The sequence below is a fragment of the Bos indicus genome, chromosome 9 (genome assembly GCF_029378745.1).
Source record: "Bos indicus isolate NIAB-ARS_2022 breed Sahiwal x Tharparkar chromosome 9, NIAB-ARS_B.indTharparkar_mat_pri_1.0, whole genome shotgun sequence".
NCBI classification, from domain to species: Eukaryota; Metazoa; Chordata; class Mammalia; order Artiodactyla; family Bovidae; genus Bos; species Bos indicus.
Window position 1 is genome coordinate 8,366,128 of NC_091768.1, and position 13,471 is coordinate 8,379,598.

The following is a 13,471-nucleotide window of genomic DNA, read 5'->3' on the forward strand; positions in this document are numbered from 1 at the left end:
AAAAATTCATTTAAAGATTTATTTTGTTTGTCTAGTTTTTAATAAGACAGAATGTGTGTCTGGAAATGGGAGAATGGCTAAAGGTACCACAATAAAGCTGGATTTTAGTTGGAACAAAGGGTAGGAAACACAGAGATGCCTTTAAATAGGCATGTGTACAGGAGCAGGCAAGGACCACGTATAGCCCTATATGCTTCTCCCAGATATCACCAGCCTCCCTGCACTCAGGAGTCATGCCGTTTCTTAGTCAATAGACTGTTAGTCTTATCTTTCCTTCCAAGTTCAGCTTTTCTGATTGGAGCATAATTTCAGTTCTGTCATGAATATTTCTGTCCATCTTGATCCACATTGTGGTTCTCCAACTCCATACAGGGAGCTTCGCAAGAGGGTGAAACCAGGTTGACTCATAGGATATAGCATCAGTGAACAAGTTAAGACACAGAGAGGTCATGGCAGAGATTGGCAAACTCTGGCGTGTCTGCCAGGTAGCATCCAGCCACGGCTTTCTAGCTCCCTTCTCTCTCCTTTCAGACCGCAGAGCCCCAGCTTGCAACAGTGTTAAACTGGTGAGGAGAAGTTGAGTACATCTGGAATAAAGGTTTAAGATAAATGTAAGAAGAGGTCACGAATAAAGCTTTTGTTTTCTGCCTTGACATGGACAGCAGGGGGCTCAAAGTATCTTCCGGGAAGGCGTGGGTGGAGGTGTCTGGTGTGTGACTCCCTTTCCTTCTTTTCTCATCCTGTGCTAAAGAAATGCTGTTACACTTTTTCAGATCACACATGTGAAATGTTATGGAGGGCAGCTTCTGTGACCCTTAAATCTGATACAAGGAAACGTAAAACTCTGCAACAATTTTGAGACTAAGTGACAATCCCTTGAGTGTTAGAGAATTCCAATAGAAAGTCATTAGGACTGAAATCTGGGACCAAAGTCCATATTTTTCCTTCAACATATAGGAAATGATTAACCATGTTTGTTCATTTCCTTTCCTATCAGAGAGGTCAAATAATACTTTAATTATGTGTAGTTATTCATGGTGCTTCTGTGAACTGGTATAATACACATGAAACTGACAACACTCATTCATTTACTGGTGAAATGATATGAAATTTAATGTAATTTAAAAGCCATTTGTTCAACTATGAATCAATAGAAACAATAGTTGATATTAGATTCAGAAAGAAAAAAAAAAAGTTAAGCTCTTCTCCTAGTCTAACAATCTCAAATAAACGATCCTCGGAAATTAGAAAGTAAGGGAGACAACCCGGAGGTAAAGCTGTCTTCTTAAAAGGTGAAGATTTGGGGCCTGTAGCTAAATACAGAGCCAGTCTCCAGCAGTGCAGCTCTCTCCCGGAGCTCCCTCTAAATTGCAGCTCCGCCAAGCATTGCTCCGCGTTCTTCCCCAGCAGACTCTAAATCTGGCACTGACTTTCATCGTGGCATTGCCCGCTGTCTTCAGAGCAAGACCCAGCAGAAATGCTCTTGCTAGCTGCTGCTGAGATGAACTGAGTCAGTGTCCCCAGGGGAGGGGCAGGAGCGAGATACACCCTGCAGACCTCCGAACGCTGTTCTTTCCCAGGAACCCATACACAGGAAAAGGGGGGATAGCTTTCTCAGGAGATCTTAGAGCCGCCCCCAGAAAGATTTGGCCAAGGTAACTTTGGTTGTGCCTGACGGGTCGTCTCAGAAGACACCTGATAGCTTGCTGTGGTCACCTCACTATATATTTGAAGATGTTTCTTGACACTTCTTTTTTTATTTCACAACATGATGTCAGCTTTCTGTAAAGTCTCCTAAATATTCCAAGGCTATTCACATATCTCTTCTTTGCTACACCACTGATGCTTTTTAACCCTCTGTCTGGCTGTCAATTAAGGTGAAATATCTGTGGCAGAGTATTATAAAAATAAGACGTTTTGAAATCTAGATATTAACTGTGCCACAATTTGTGTTAAATAATTATTCTAGACAGTTTTGTTTAAGAATTATATTTACTGGTCCTACATAAGTTTAAAAATTGATTGTTATTGGAAGAACTCAGAGGTATAATGATTTTAGTATCTAAAAAGAACCTTTAAATTGGTACCTAAAGTAAGTGACTTGTTTTCCACAGATAGTCAACTTAAGGAGTGAAGTGAAGTTAAAGTCATTCAGTCATGTCAGACTCTGTGCGACCCCATGGACTGAAGCCCGCTCTGTCCATGGGATTCTCCAGGCAAGAATACTGGAGTGGGTTGCCATTCCCTTCTTCAGGGGATCTTTCCGACCCAGGGATCAAACCTGGGTCTCCTGCATTGGCAGGTGGATTCTCTACCATCTGAGCCACGAGGGAGGACTCTGCTTAAATAGTGAATATGAATCTTCTAACAATTCTTTTTCTTCCATCTTAATCATGAGGCAGGAAAAGCGTAAGGACTATTGTTGTCCAGTCTTATAAATATGACTTTTGACACAAAACTTTAATTTCAGCATGCAGTAGTCATATCTGAATTCTGTCTTATGTTTGTTTTTATGCTTTCTCCTTGTTTGGAATTAAAGTCCTCAGAGACTTGTTTTTTGTTTTTTTTTTTAACTTTTAGTTGTTCTTCACAAAAACAATTTAAATTAACTCACCAAAGATAAAAGTCTCTTTGCTTACTTGATAGAATATTCATTTAATTATCAAAATGTTTCCAAATAACTACAGATGCATCTTCCAAGTACTGTCTTGCTTGAAACATCCTTTTCTGTGGTAAAAGTATGTGGTGTGAGATATAGTCTAATAATTCTTCCCTGTCAGTATTCAATAAATATTTAAGGTTAGCTCATCTAGCTTGCCTGAATGCAATCTTAAGATTTTTTTTTTAAATCAGAGGAATTTCTGCTACCAATCTTTCTGAATTAAAAGGAATAGAGGCACTAAAAGTGTCAGAGAATTCAACACTTAAATCATGGCATTTATTGATATATGACCATTAAAATAACCTTGAATTTACTGCAGAATTTTTATGCTTTTCTGTTCTATATTTCTTGTGACTAGCATTGACTGACTCATGCAGCTGACATCATTCTCCAGGATAGACATACCCTTAATCCATTGTCATATTTGAAAGTTTGGTGGTTTAAGGTATCGAGTTTTTGTATGTGTGTTATGAAAAAGAGATTTCTTTTATATTTCCTTCAAGCAATCAGAGGGTGGATTTTGAAGAGAAATTTAGAGGAGTTGCTTTTCCATATTTCATTGTCAGACAAAAATATCTTTGACAGCTGCACTTCAAAGACCTAAGAGTAGCTGGTGAAGAAGAGTTAAATTAACGTTTTTGTTTTACCAGGGGCCACTTTCATATTTTATATATGCTGGTGTTTAGAAGCAGACTTGAAAAACATTTGTGTGACCAGCCCCTGGAAGGCAACATTTCTAACATACTGCTTATCTTCCTTTATAAACTGTTCTTCTTTAACAGTTGCCTTGGGGCACAAACAAAAAATTAGCAAGTACCTATTTTTCTGACATTAGTACTTAGAATTTTTCTTCTACAAACATATGCTTTCTTAGTGCTCTCCCCCAAATGCAAATTTTTGTGAAACAGAAACACAGATCATCTAACAGTAGACTCATTACCCTAGTGTTTAATGATCTTTTTTGATTATTAATTGTGTCTTTTTGTGACCTACAGCTATGACTTCTTAATCTAAGAAGTATTTGCTTCTAAAGAGTCTAGTTTGTCCACATGATGTCTCCTTCAAAGGAGAAGCTGGATGATTTATTTCCCAATGTTTATCCAGATCTTCAGGAAAACACGTTCAGGCTAAATCTCACTGAGCCTAAACTTCTGTTGATGTGTCTGAAAGAGACTCTGGGAAATTGCCTCACCTGGTTGTGTGAGGCAATTCCCTGTTCTTTTTTTTCCAGAAAATTCCAGATTTAGAAATATTAGAATATGTGTGCATGCTAAGCCGCTGCAGTCGTGTCTGACTCTGTGCGATCCTATGGACTGTAGCCCGCCAGGCTCCCCTGTCCATAGGATTCCCCAGGCAAGAATACTGGAGTGTGTTGACATTCCCTCCTCCAGGGGATCTTCCCAACGCAGGGACCAAACCAGTGTCTCTTATGTCTCCTGCATTGGCAGGTCAGTTCTTTACCGCTAGGGCCACCTAAAAAACCTCTCAGAATATACACACTACTATATATAAAATATTAATAGATGAACAAGGACCTACTGTATAGCACAGAGAACTATACTCAATATCTTGTAATAATCTATAATGGAAAAGAACCTGAAAAAGTATGTATAAATATGGGCTTCCCTGGTGGTTCAGACAGTAAAGAATCTGCCTGCAATACTAGAGACCCAGGTTCAATTCCTGGATTGGGAGTATCCCCTGGAGAAGGAAATGTCAACCCACTCCAGTATTCTTGCCTGCAGAATTCCTTGGGCAGAGAATCCTTTCAGGCTACTATCCATGGGGTCGCAAAGAGTCGGACACGACTGAGTGACTAACACACACGTATACACATATGTATGTATAACTGAATCACCCCACAATACACCTGAAACTAACCCAGCATTGTAAATGAACTGTACTTCAATTAAAAATGGTTGAAAAAAGAAAAGTTAGAATCAGAGAGTGAAAGAGAGGTCAGAGGATGTGGAGCCCAGCCCCACCTCTCTTAATTCATAGCTATAGTGGTTACATTGGCTTCCCAGATAGGGCAGTGGTAAAGAATCTACCTGCCAATGCAGCAGATGTAAGTTTGAAACATACCTATGAAATCATAGCTGGTACTGCCAGTGACTCAGATTGCTTTTCAAAATGATTTGATTAGCACACACCTTAGAATATAATCGCTAAGTCGTGTCTGATTCTTGTAACCCCATGGACTGTAAACTGCCAGGCTTCTCTGTCCATGGCATTCTCCCAGTGGGAATACTGGAGTGGGTTGCCATGCCTTCCTCCAGGGGATCTTCCTGACCCAGGAATCAAACCCGGGTTTCCTGCATTGCAGGCAGAGTCTTTACTAACTGAACTATTAGGGAAGCCTTATAACATAATAACACAGAGCAATGTATTAAGTAAGCATGTATTAAATAAGCAGTGTATTAAGTACAACCTGGGAAGAACAGGTTGTACAGTGGTAAAGAATCAGCCTGGCAATGCAGGAGACACAAAGAGACAGGGGCTTGATCCCTGGGTCGGGAAGATCCCTTGGAGGAAGAAATGGCAACCCACTCCGGTATTCTTGCCTGGACAATTCCATGGATAGAGGAGCCTAGTGGGCCACAGTCCATGGGGGTCACAGAGAACTGGACACAATTGAGTGACTGAGCACACCACAGTGGTTGCATCACCAGGATCAGAACCTGAGGGGCGAAATCCATGTGGGTGGAGCTCTCATGATGGAGCTCAGCCAGGGCTCAGTGGTGACTAAGCTTCATATCACTTTCCAAGTCTTGCCATTTGGGAAGGAGGCTGCTAACAATTTATGAAATGGATGAGAGAAGCTGAAAACAACTTAATAGGCTTAGAGTTTTTCATGGCCAATAGATAAGTTCTGCACATCTCAAAAACAAAACCATGATAGGATATTTTATTCCAGTGCTTCTCAAAACTGGACATCATTATGTGTTTCCCTGGGTGGTCTCTACCATGTACTTCGGGAAAGTAGAATGCCACATCATCTGTGCTTTGTTTTGTAACCCCAAAAGACAGATCATAATAAACAAGGAGGAAATATTAATGGTATGAGGTTGGAAAAGCCAGATGTTCATAAAATGACCTTGCCCTTGACTCAGCCTATGCTCACGCCCACCCATCGTTAGGGACCTGGTGAGTCACAGGAGCTAGAGGACTGGCTGGCCAGGGGGCGCCAGGGGATCAGAGTAGCTGTTGGTTGATTTGTGGGTTTGCTTTCATCTATTCAGGTTTACCCACATGGTGTTTAATGACGGCTTTAACGATCTTCATTTCCTGTCGATGTGTTTGCTCTTTGCTCAGAATCCAGTTGTAAATAAGTCTGGTCTTGCTAAAGTGCTTTTTCTTTTCTTCTTCTTCTTTTTTTTTATGACGCTCAACCAGAAACAGTCATTTTTGTTATCTTTTTGTGTCGTTGTTTATATGTTTGTTTGTTTTGGACATCAGGGCATATAGTACTTGAAGGGAGACAAGAAAGGTTCTCCCCAGTATGTCTTACATAAGGCAAAAAAAGGAAACTCCCAAATCAATTTTGGCCAACAGATCATCTCGATTTTTCACAGTGTTTAAAGCCATTATGAAGATGATGCCATACCAAATAGTAAATCCCCCCTTGAAAGACAGGCATATTGTTTGTAGCAATGGAAATAAGCCTGCCCTCTGGCAAGAATGATTAGTATTGAGCGAGACACAGCCATAGGCACAGCTCAGGAGTCCCCAGCACCTCCGTCTATGATGATGGCAAGTGATGAATTCTCTGGTCATAGAAAACAGCAAACAAAATGTGTGTGAGATCATGAAAATAGCAATAACGGTTTTCTCAGTCAATTGCCAATATAGACAGTGTTTGGTAATTACCAAGAGAGATGAAAATGAACGTTTGTCCTTTTTTCACAGGTTCAGGATGCATTTAGATGTCGATTGAGAAACTGTCAGGACCCAATCAATGCTGATTCTTCCAGTTCATTTCCCAACGGGCATGCTCAAATCATGGTGAGCTTTAACTTCCCCTCTGAGTGTTGATTCAGTCATGGTTTCTCAAGGGAATAAACAATTGTTCTTACTAGTAAAATAGTGTCAGATTTCTCTTGAGTTGGACTGTAGTTCAGTCACAGACTTGGAGCTTCAATACCAGATGATGGTTGCGTCCGGACTGGGTGGGAGTCCTGGATGTGTTACTGGCAGACTGGTGTGTTGAGTGTGGGGTTTCTGGGCAACACCGGGGGGGTATGTTCATCCTCACACAGAATTAGGGTTAGCAGTATATCTGTAGGATCATGTTTGTTTACAGATCAAAACATGCTGCACCTGCAGTTCTGGCCTGAAAGCCAGACCTGCCGTGGTCCTCACCTTGCCTGCCCTTCAAACTCCTCAGAGGAGCTGCACTCCAGACCAAGGAAACAAGGATCCCTGGGGTGGGACCTGGCCTGGGGGGAGACCCACGACAAAGACCACCACCCTAAAAGCAGGAAGGGCAAACATGCTCCCAGCAGAACGGTCAACCACTGTGCCTGAGTTCTGACTGCTGTTCGGATAAGGGATACTTTACACATACTCACTTCCATATATTTTAGAAATGAAGTGAGCTTTAAGCTATGTCATTAACAGCAAGGCTTAATAGAGTTTTCTTCATAATATACCTGATTTATTATCAATGTGTTTGTATTAGGCAACACAAAAATAGCCTAAATGATATGCTAGTAACTAAAGCAGGAGAAAGAGTAATTTCTTTTTAAAAATAAAGAGATAAATACTGATATCTTGAATCTAAATATTGATTAAAACAGGCTACTATAATTTCACCATTAAAAGTGAACTAATCAAATAGTGACAGTCAATCCTAAAGAAAATCAACCCTGATTATTCATTGGAAGGACTAATGCTGAAGATGAAGCCCCAATATTTTGGCCACCTGATGTGAAGCGCTGACTCATTGGAAAAGACCCTGATGCTGGGAATGATTAAGGGCAGAAGGAGAAGAGGGTGACAGAGGATGAGATGGTTGGGTGGCATCACTGACTCAATGGACATGAGTTTGAGCAAACTCCAGCAGATAGTGAAGCAGGGAAGCCTGGCATGCTGAAGTTTATGGGGTTGCAAAGAATTGTACACAACTTAGTGACTGAACAGCAACAACTATGTGTTTACAATAAAAGTTTGGAGAAAATATGAGGATGGAACTAAACTCTAACAGGCTCTGGGCCAGATTAATATTGTTTAATCTTCAACTTTAATCCGTAAACCCTAAGGCTTTTGTCAGATTTGCATAAAAGGGGATCATCAGAAAACCCTAGTTTGATTTTAAGGGTTTGACAAAGCTATATTATAAGATATTACATTTTTAACAATATATTCAAAGTGAATTTTTTTAAATGTAAATAACAAGGACATTTATTTACATATCTTCACAATATTTCACATTCTAGTATTTTCATTGTGGAATTGAAATTCCTTAATTAATTTCATTAAGGAATTGCCTTAAAATTCTGTTCTTTCATATCTGGTATTAGAGGACCATAGGTACAATATTGCCTTATTAAAACTGTACAACATATTTCCAACTGATTTTATCCAACATATGGTTGCTAGAAAATACTCTTGAAAGCATTTGATTATTCCTTGAGAAAATTCCTTTGCACAAAGTATTAACAATATTCTGGTACTGCCTAGTCAGATATTTGTTAACGTCAGATACTCTGGTCAGTATAAGCTTGAGCTCTTCATTAAATGATGATTCTATGTCTTATTATTTCTTGTTACAGACAGACTTTGAAAAGGATGTAGACATTGCTTGTCGATCAGGTAAGAATATTTGAATTTTGAAAATGCAATCATTAGATGTTGAATCACTTTTATGTTTTTTGGGGTTTTTTTTTTGTTTGTTTTAAAGAAAGTGCTGTAGTTTACACATCATATATTCCTATAGATGAGCAAATTGAGTCACCTGGAATCATTGTAATAGCAAATGTGGGAGAGGAGGAGGGAATGAGAGAGAGAGAATATGAATGGGGAATGGGAGGAGGTGAAAATGGTTGACTGGGAGCACAGATCACAGGAAAGCACTGACTTGGAGATGGAAGCCTTCTATCCACCTCTCACTGGTTGTCAGGTGCAAGTCCAGTCAGTTTGGTGTCTCTCTGTGCCTCAGGTTCATCATCCATGTAGGAAGGATGAAACACCACTGTGTGTGTGTGTGTGTGTGTGTGTGTGTGTGTGTGTGTGTGTGTGTGTGTGTGTACTATAGGTTTATTGCTGTATTTGCAGAGGGGACCACGACAGAGCATGCACACGCCCTGCTTAGAGACCTGGGTCCTGTGACCATGTCCCCAGTAGCTGTCCTCCAGCCTGTCAGTTCAGTTCAGTCGCTCAGTCGTGTCAGACTCTTTGCCACCCCATGGACTGCAGCACACCAGGCCTCTCTGTCCATCACCAATTCCCGGAGCCTACTCAAACCCATGTCCTTTAAGTCAGTGATGCATGCCATCCAACCATCTCATCCTTTGTTGTCCCCTTCTTCTGCTTTCAATCTTTCCCAGCATCAAGGTCCTTTCCAGTGAGTCAGTTCTTCGCATCAGGCGGGCAAAGTACTGGAGTTTCAGCTTCATCAGTCCTTCCAATGAACATTCAGGACTGATTTCCTTTAGAATGGACTTGTTGGATCTCCTTGCTGTCCAAGGGACTCTCAAGAGTCTTCTGCAACACCACAGTTCAAAAGCATCGAATCTTCACTCCTCAGCTTTCTATATAGTCCAACTCTCACATCCATACATGACTACTGGAAAAACCATAGCTTTGACTAGATGGACCTTTGTTTGCAAAGTAATGTCTTTGCTTTTTAACATGCTGTCTAGGTCAGTCATAACTTTCCTTCCAAGGAGTAAGCATCTTTCTGGTTCATGGCTGCAGTCACCATCTGCAGTGATTTTGGAGCCCAAAAAAATAAAGTCTGACACTGTTTGCACTGTTTCTCCATCTGTTTCCCATGAAGTGATGGGACCAGATGCCATGATCTTAGTTTTCTGAATGTTGAGCTTTAAGCCAACTTTTTCACTTTCCTCTTTCACTTTCACCAAGAGGCTCTTTAATTCTTCTTCACTTTCTGCCATAAAGGGGGCATCATCTGCATATCTGAGGTTATTGATATTTCTCCCAGCAATCTTGATTCCAGCTTGTGCTTCATCCAGCCCAGCATTTCTCATGATGTACTCTGCATAGAAGTTAAATAAGCAGGGTGACAATATACAGCCTGTGAATACCACCAAAAGCAGATGAATAATGCCTCTTTATACTGGGAAAAAATATACTTTCTTTTATTTTTTGTTCATTTGTTCTAATGGCACCTTTGAGAATAACAGTGAATATCCACATAACCTTCATCCAGATATTTGAAAGCAAATACTATTTAGCCCAATCCAGGTCTTTTTTTTTTTTTTTTTAAGATTAAGCAAACTGTGTTCCTTCACTCATTGCTCAGCATCCTCCCAGGCAGACATCGTGCCCCCTGGGGTCAGTCATTTAAAATTATGGTACCCAAATTTTAAGTATGGTGCCCATTTTAGCCAGCACTTATCACAGTTGGCTCTTTTCCTTATATTAATGTTGTGTACATTCACATCTGATTTCATAGCAGCTGGTAAAATAATAATCCCAAGACTTTTTGTAGTAGCTGTCAGGGATTTCCTAGGCTATGATTATGTAAAGGTTCTGCTTTTTTTCTTTTTCCCTTAAAGAAAAACTAGCCTTTGCATTTATCTCTATTTGCTATTATCTTACTAGTTATAAGTTACCATTCTATCCATTTGAAATTGTTCGGCCATTGAAACTTTGATAAGAATGCCTTCTAAATAAGTCTTCTTCCAAACTTTACAAATAAAGGAATGATACTCATCTTGTTCTCTTTTGTTAAAATATGCATTTCCCCAGATTCATTGCATCCAGAGATTTAGTATTCTTAATATTAGGCCAGTACCATTATTTTATTAGAAAAAAAATCTTTTAATGTTTTCACTTTCGGTCTGTGCCCTTTTTTAGCTGAGCTTATCAAGAACTTGCTCTTGTGTTTTTCTGAAGATTTCCTTCCACATTGTATATTCAGTGTCAAAGCCTCAATTCCTGGTCTCTGAGTAATCTTTCTCCAAGTTTTGTTGAAATTTCCTTTCCCAAAGAGTGGCACGTATCTGATTATGCAAAATATTCAAGTGCTTTTTGCTTTGTTTTGGTTTTGTTTGCATTTTGCCTTTCACTACTTGATTTATTTCTCTCAAAAGTCTCATCACTTCAACATCGTGTCTGTATGTGTAGGTGGTGTCAATTTGTTTATGTTGTGTGTTCAGAATTTGGATATCTACATTTTGAGCATGTCAAAGGAATAGTTACATTTCTCATATAGAGTCAACACTGCTTCATAAGATGAATTGTATTTCCCCAAATATTTGATATACAAATTTTCAGTAAAGATGGCTGTATCACTGCACTGATAAAAGTGTGCTACTATAACTACAAATTATATTTATACAAACTAAATATATGTTATACAAATGCAGATTGAAATTGAAAGTGTTAGTCACTCAGTTGTGTCCAACTCTTTGTGACCCCATGGAGTGTAGCCCACCTGGCTCCTCTGTCCATGGGATTTCCTAGGCAGGAATACTGGAGTGGATTGCCATTTCCTTTTCCAGGAGATCTTCCTGACCCAGGGATTGAACCTGGGTATCCTTGACTGCAGGCAGATTCTTTACTGAGACACCAGGGAAATGCAGATTATGCAATCAATATCCAGTACCAAGATTTAATTGTAGTTTATGATATATCACAAAAGTAAAAACTTATCTATATGTACTTAATAAAATATAATAGGTCCCCATAACTAGCCTTTAAATTATATTGCTATAAATTTTGGATTAATATTTGCTTACAGTTTAAGATTTAAAGATTCTTGCCAGAATTTGGAATTATTTTAAGGGCTACTTTTTGGAATATTACTAAATGCATTAATTTAACATAGTTTATCTCTGAATATTTTTATGTAAATTGCTCCTGACAATCCCAATTCATTACATTAAGATGTTGAGAAATAATTTTTTAATGGAATTATCCTAATTCTTAAATAGAATAGTTAAATTTAAAAAGTCACACCAAATTATGGGTTACTAAAAATATGCAATGTAGAGTAGATTTAACATCTTTGTTTGGTTTTTTGCTTTTTTCTGCTCTTTTAAAAAAACTTTTATTGGACTATAATTGAATAACATCTTTAATATATAAAAAGAAAGAGAAACCTAGTGCAAAATTAAATACAGTAACTCTAAGATAAGAGATATTACGTGAATGATACCTGTCTTGAAATAATTTGAAAGCGTCTCTTCTTTGTAATAGGGAAAGACATTCATAATTTTCTATTTTCAACCCTTGCTTTAATGCATAATAATTAAGATGCTATTTGAAAACTTGATAATGATGGGTAACCCTGAATATGTCTGAGACTTCTCACAAGGAGATAATAAACCAAATACTTTAGTTGCTGCTATGTCGCTTCAGCCGTGTCCGACTCTGTGTGACCCCATAGACGGCAGCCCACCAGGCTCCTCTGTCCATGGGATTCTCCAGGCAAGAACACTGGAGTGGGTTGCCATTTCCTTCTCCAATGCATGAAAGTGAAAAGTCAAAGTGAGTCGCTTAGTCGTGTCCGACTCCTAGCGACCCCATGGACTGCAGCCCACCAGGCTCCTCCGTCCATGGGATTTTCCAGGCAAGAGTACTGGAGTGGGGTGCCATTGCCTTCTCCATGCCTAGCAAAGCAATCAGTGAAAAGGGCTCTGCCCGTTGATAAGGCAGCGCTGGGAGCCCCTGTTGAACCAATGTGCACACAGTGCTGGTCTGTCTGTTTTCAACACGACCATTACCAAGAATATTTCTTCAGAATGTCATTCTCTTAGACTTTGAAACTGATAGCTGTTCACAACTAAGCAGGCTTCAAGTCATTCTGCCTCCATGACACATAAAGTATGGCTTCCTTCTTTATAGAGAGGCAGAAAAGAAAAACTAAAATATATTTTAATAAATAATTCTGAACTACTCTGTTGATGGTTTTTTCTTTGATGTGGTTTATGTTTTCATTTTGTTCTCTTTCTTGCTACAAGCTATTGTGCATTTTTAACTTTTCTAAGCCAGTATTTCACAGTCTTAAACTGGAAGTTTTAGAGACTCATACAGTTTTTTCTGCTTAAAGTCAGTTGGCACTTTTAATACCCGCTCATGAGCATTGGAGCATATGGATGAATTGATCTTGTAAAAAGAAAAGACCTTGCTTTTCATGGGACTGAAAATGATAAATACACTTGAACCCTGTATCTACTTGACCATATGGACTTCATAGATAAATACTCCTTAGTTTTCAACATGCATAAATTTTGAAGGTATTTCTGACACAGTGGGATGAAATTCTCATTGATTACCTCTTTCAAGAAGTATTTTAATGAGTAGAACTTGTAGAATACTGCAGAGGGGAACCCTTTAAGAAAAAGTCAAACTCTTGTGAATATATTCATAATTTTATAAAGCCCTTTGCAGTACACTGATGGAGAAAATTTCTCAGGGAACCTTCCTTTCCTGTGAAAGTAAGGCAGAGTTATTTAAGGTTAGGGCACTGAGATTTTTGCAAATCTTTTTATCAGTTTTCAGATATGCTTTAGCCACCTGAGATCTATCATATCAGAATCAGAGCATATCAGAATCAATATAGAAAGATTCAGTTATCTGGACCAGGTACAAAAAATAGAAATGTAATTTTTGATAATT

General features: G+C 39.0%; 1 protein-coding gene across 4 annotated transcripts in view; it reads left to right on the forward strand.

Annotated features, from left to right (window-relative positions):
* ADGRB3 (adhesion G protein-coupled receptor B3) overlaps positions 1-13,471 on the forward strand; it is an 894,978-nt gene that overhangs the window by 851,962 nt on the left and 29,545 nt on the right. For all 4 annotated transcript variants that reach the window (XM_070795670.1, XM_070795669.1, XM_070795668.1 and 1 more), the window contains 2 exons: positions 6,572-6,667; positions 8,437-8,476. In XM_070795670.1, the coding sequence (XP_070651771.1) occupies positions 6,572-6,667; positions 8,437-8,476 (136 nt within the window). The remainder of the gene's footprint in view (positions 1-6,571; positions 6,668-8,436; positions 8,477-13,471) is intronic.